General features: G+C 37.2%; 1 protein-coding gene across 1 annotated transcript; it reads left to right on the forward strand.

Moving 5' to 3' along the window:
- Nucleotides 1–313: 313 nt before the first annotated feature.
- Nucleotides 314–3,189, forward strand: LOC108254044 (the record flags this gene model as incomplete). The annotated part of the gene is made up of 3 exons (XM_017448998.2): nucleotides 314–763; nucleotides 2,774–2,958; nucleotides 3,006–3,189. Coding segments are annotated over exons 1-3 (574 nt in total), but the record flags the coding sequence as incomplete, so codon positions are not given.
- Between the last annotated feature and the right edge of the window lie 283 nt (nucleotides 3,190–3,472).

A 3,472-nucleotide genomic window follows, 5' to 3' on the forward strand; every position in this document is an offset into this window, starting at 1 on the left:
TACCTTGCTGAAGTTATAGCTATGGTACAAAGTGCCAATGTTATACTGTGATGTTAACGCGAAGTGCCGTGATGTTATTAAGTGATGTGATCACCATAGTGATTCACTCAGTGCCATCATATCTAAACCTGACCGACCTCTTTGGTTTTCTTGTTGTTGTTGGTAACTGGAGATTATTTGTCAGTCTTACTGCAGGATTTGATCTCCAGTCATATTTAATGAGCTCGTCCTAGGTTTTCTTGTTGTTGTTGGTAACTGGAGATTATTTGTCAGTCTTACTGCAGGATTTGATCTCCAGTCATATTTAATGAGCTCGTCCTGAACCAGAGTCAATCAACCCTTGTAAAGACTTCTGCTTATTCTTTCGAAACAGAGTGGAACTTTTGAAATGTGCCAGTTAGCTTAACTAGTGCTTCTCTGTCTTTCAAAGCAGATTGAACCATTTGGAAATTTAAGAGCGAGGCTTGTTAGGGTTAGGTGTTCTCCCTGTTTATCATCCCACAGTAGACTCTACAGTCTAAACTAAAGGCCATTCATTCAAAATGCTTGTTTACATTGATGTCTATCTTGCTACTCAGACAGCCATTCCAACAGTACAGAAGAGGGGACATTCCAAACCTATGTCTGTACGTTATCACACATTATAGTAGTATTGAGTATTCAGGTCCTATAGTACCTGGGGACTGGGGGACTATAGTAATACACCAGTATCAGTTCATCTATTATACTCACACCATAATGCCGTTCCGTAATATTCTCAATTGTTAGTAAGATTGTAAATAGTAATTTTCTTATCTTATTTTTTGTTGATATTTATTTTTCCTCATTATATTTATTAGGTCATCATTACTCGTCTATTTGTCTAGGTGTGAAATGATTGTTGCTAGAATGTGAAGTGTTTTATTTAGTTTGTGCATTTCCGTCAATAGTTTCTCAATTCGGTCGATATCAAAATTGTATAAACCGTTTATTTGATTTTTTACATGTATGAAGTGCTTTCTTCGTGTTTTTGAATGATTCATTTTCCAATTTGTTTTCGAAGTTTCTCTTTGGTGTTTACAGTGTTTGTGTTATAAAAGTTTATTTTTTGGTTTCATATCGATTGTTCAGTAGGTGGTACCCGTGTTTACTTATTTCATCCTCATGACTTCATTTTCATAAGAATTTAGGTATTAATAAATATTTTAATCCCTCAAGTAGGGAATATAATTGGCATTTCCGTATCAAGGTGGCCCTTATTCAAGGATGATGATTGTTCAACTTTCCGTCTCCATTAAGTTATACCTACTTCAGTTAGGTTATGTTGGGGATGTTGGTATTTTACTCGAGTATTTTTAGATTTTTTTTAGTTTGTTTCTTTTCTTCTTCCATTTAATTCCCTGTTGTTATCATTCTCAGTGACATTTTCTAGGTAAATTTCTTAATACGTGCCGTATAAATTGTTTGCTCCTGTAGGTAGGTAGGTACCTACGTTATAATTACCTACCTACTCATCAGTGTCATTTACAAATTGTCTGCTATGCAACTTATCGGGCATGAGAAGTAATCAGTTGCATATTGTTCTCTGTCTAATATTGTTCTATGCAGATGACATAATTAACTATGTCCTTCACTACAAGTCTGGGTAGTGGGTACTCTTGGAATCCATCATATCATAGTTAACTCCTAAAGATTTCACTATGGGGTCCCCAGAAAGGGCCCAAAATCTAATGAACAAAATTTGTTCACATTTAATGACCTTATAGGTAAATTTCATTTTCTGTCAAATTTCATCAAACGCGGAATACCTATAATAATAATTAACTAATTGCTACCGGATCTTCAAAACCCTGATCAGGCCAACATCTAGTCAAAACTTAGAACTCTCTTCGTTCGTTCAGTAAATAGAGTCTCTCATCTTGTCCTTTCATAATCAACTCTCTGTCCTCGGCGCTAATAAAATACTCATTGATCATTCAATAATAAAAATCAATCAAGGTATCCTAGGTATGTAGGTCTATACGTGAACTTGGCACGTACGAGTATAGATCTATCTGTACCTACATACCTTGATGCTTCAATGTGGGGGGAACACTAGTCTCATCTTCAATTTATTCACTTCTTGATTGATTAAGAGCAGTAAATAGAGTCTCTCATCTTGTCCTTTCATAATCAACTCTCTGTCCTCGCTAATAAAATACTCATTGATCATTCAATAATAAAAATCAATCAAGGTATCCTAGGTATGTAGGTCTCTATACGTGAACTTGGCACGTACGAGTATCTATCTGTAGGTAATACCTACATACCTTGATGCTTCAATATGGGGGGAACACTAGTCTCATCTTCAATTTATTCACTTCTTGATTGATTAAGAAATGAGCACCATCAAGTCTATAAATTCATTCTTGACTATCTGTACCTACATACCTTGATGCTTCAATGTGGGGGGAACACTAGTCTCATCTTCAATTTATTCACTTCTTGATTGATTAAGAAATGAGCACCATCAAGTCTATAAATTCATTCTTGATTTTAATTTTTCAAAAGTTCGACAGGTTTGAACCACATGTTTAATCTGCTCCCTTCCCTGGTATCTCCCTGTTTATAGTCCCTTGGCTGTACAAAGGGGAACTATAAACAGTAAACAGGGTGCATACCAGGGGATTACAAATTAATCAATCAATTCTTTCTTCCAACCAAGTCACAATGGACCAAGATCTACTCTGAACAGTAAACAGGGTGCATACCAGGGGATTACAAATTAATCAATCAATTCTTTCTTCCAACCAAGTCACAATGGACCAAGATCTACTCGAACTTAACAAAGGTGTCGAGGTTCTCCTATTTGATTTAAACGATAACAATGATGATTATTACATTCTGCAAAGTCAATCTCTTATCAAAACCTGGTGTGAGTCCAACATAAGCTCGAAGCTGATTGGTGGACACAAGTTGGATGTGAAGATAGCAAACAAAGTCAATCTCTTATCAAAACCTGGTGCGAGTCCAACATAAGCTCGAAGCTGATTGGTGGACACAAGTTGGATGTGAAGATAGCAATCCGAGATGGCAAACATATCCGTGGAGATATTGAGAAGAGGATTGAATCAGAGCCGGATATACTGTTTGTGTTTGGGGGAACTGAACTGATCCATGGTCACGTGACTAGTGAAGTGTGCACGGGGCTTATCCAGAAGAGGATCACAGGTGAGCTATTTATTTTTCTTTTTAAGAGGTTTGATAGGGGGAACTGTAAAGTAAAGGTGTAGCCATACATAGTCCACCGATGTCGACTGAAAACTGCCTCGACAACATAGATTCACCTCGTCCATCGATGTTGATCGACGACTGGTCGACTATGTTTGGACACAACTTACCTCCTTACCGATGAACGTCTTATCGTCCAAAATCGAAGAGAGAAGAAAGAAAGGATAGGAGAAAGTCAGCCGTTCCGAGAACGAACCTTATCTGCCTAGGATAAAGTCCGCTC

The sequence above is a fragment of the Diaphorina citri genome, unplaced genomic scaffold (assembly GCF_000475195.1).
Source record: "Diaphorina citri unplaced genomic scaffold, Diaci psyllid genome assembly version 1.1 scaffold7778, whole genome shotgun sequence".
In the NCBI taxonomy this organism is placed as follows: Eukaryota; Metazoa; Arthropoda; class Insecta; order Hemiptera; family Psyllidae; genus Diaphorina; species Diaphorina citri.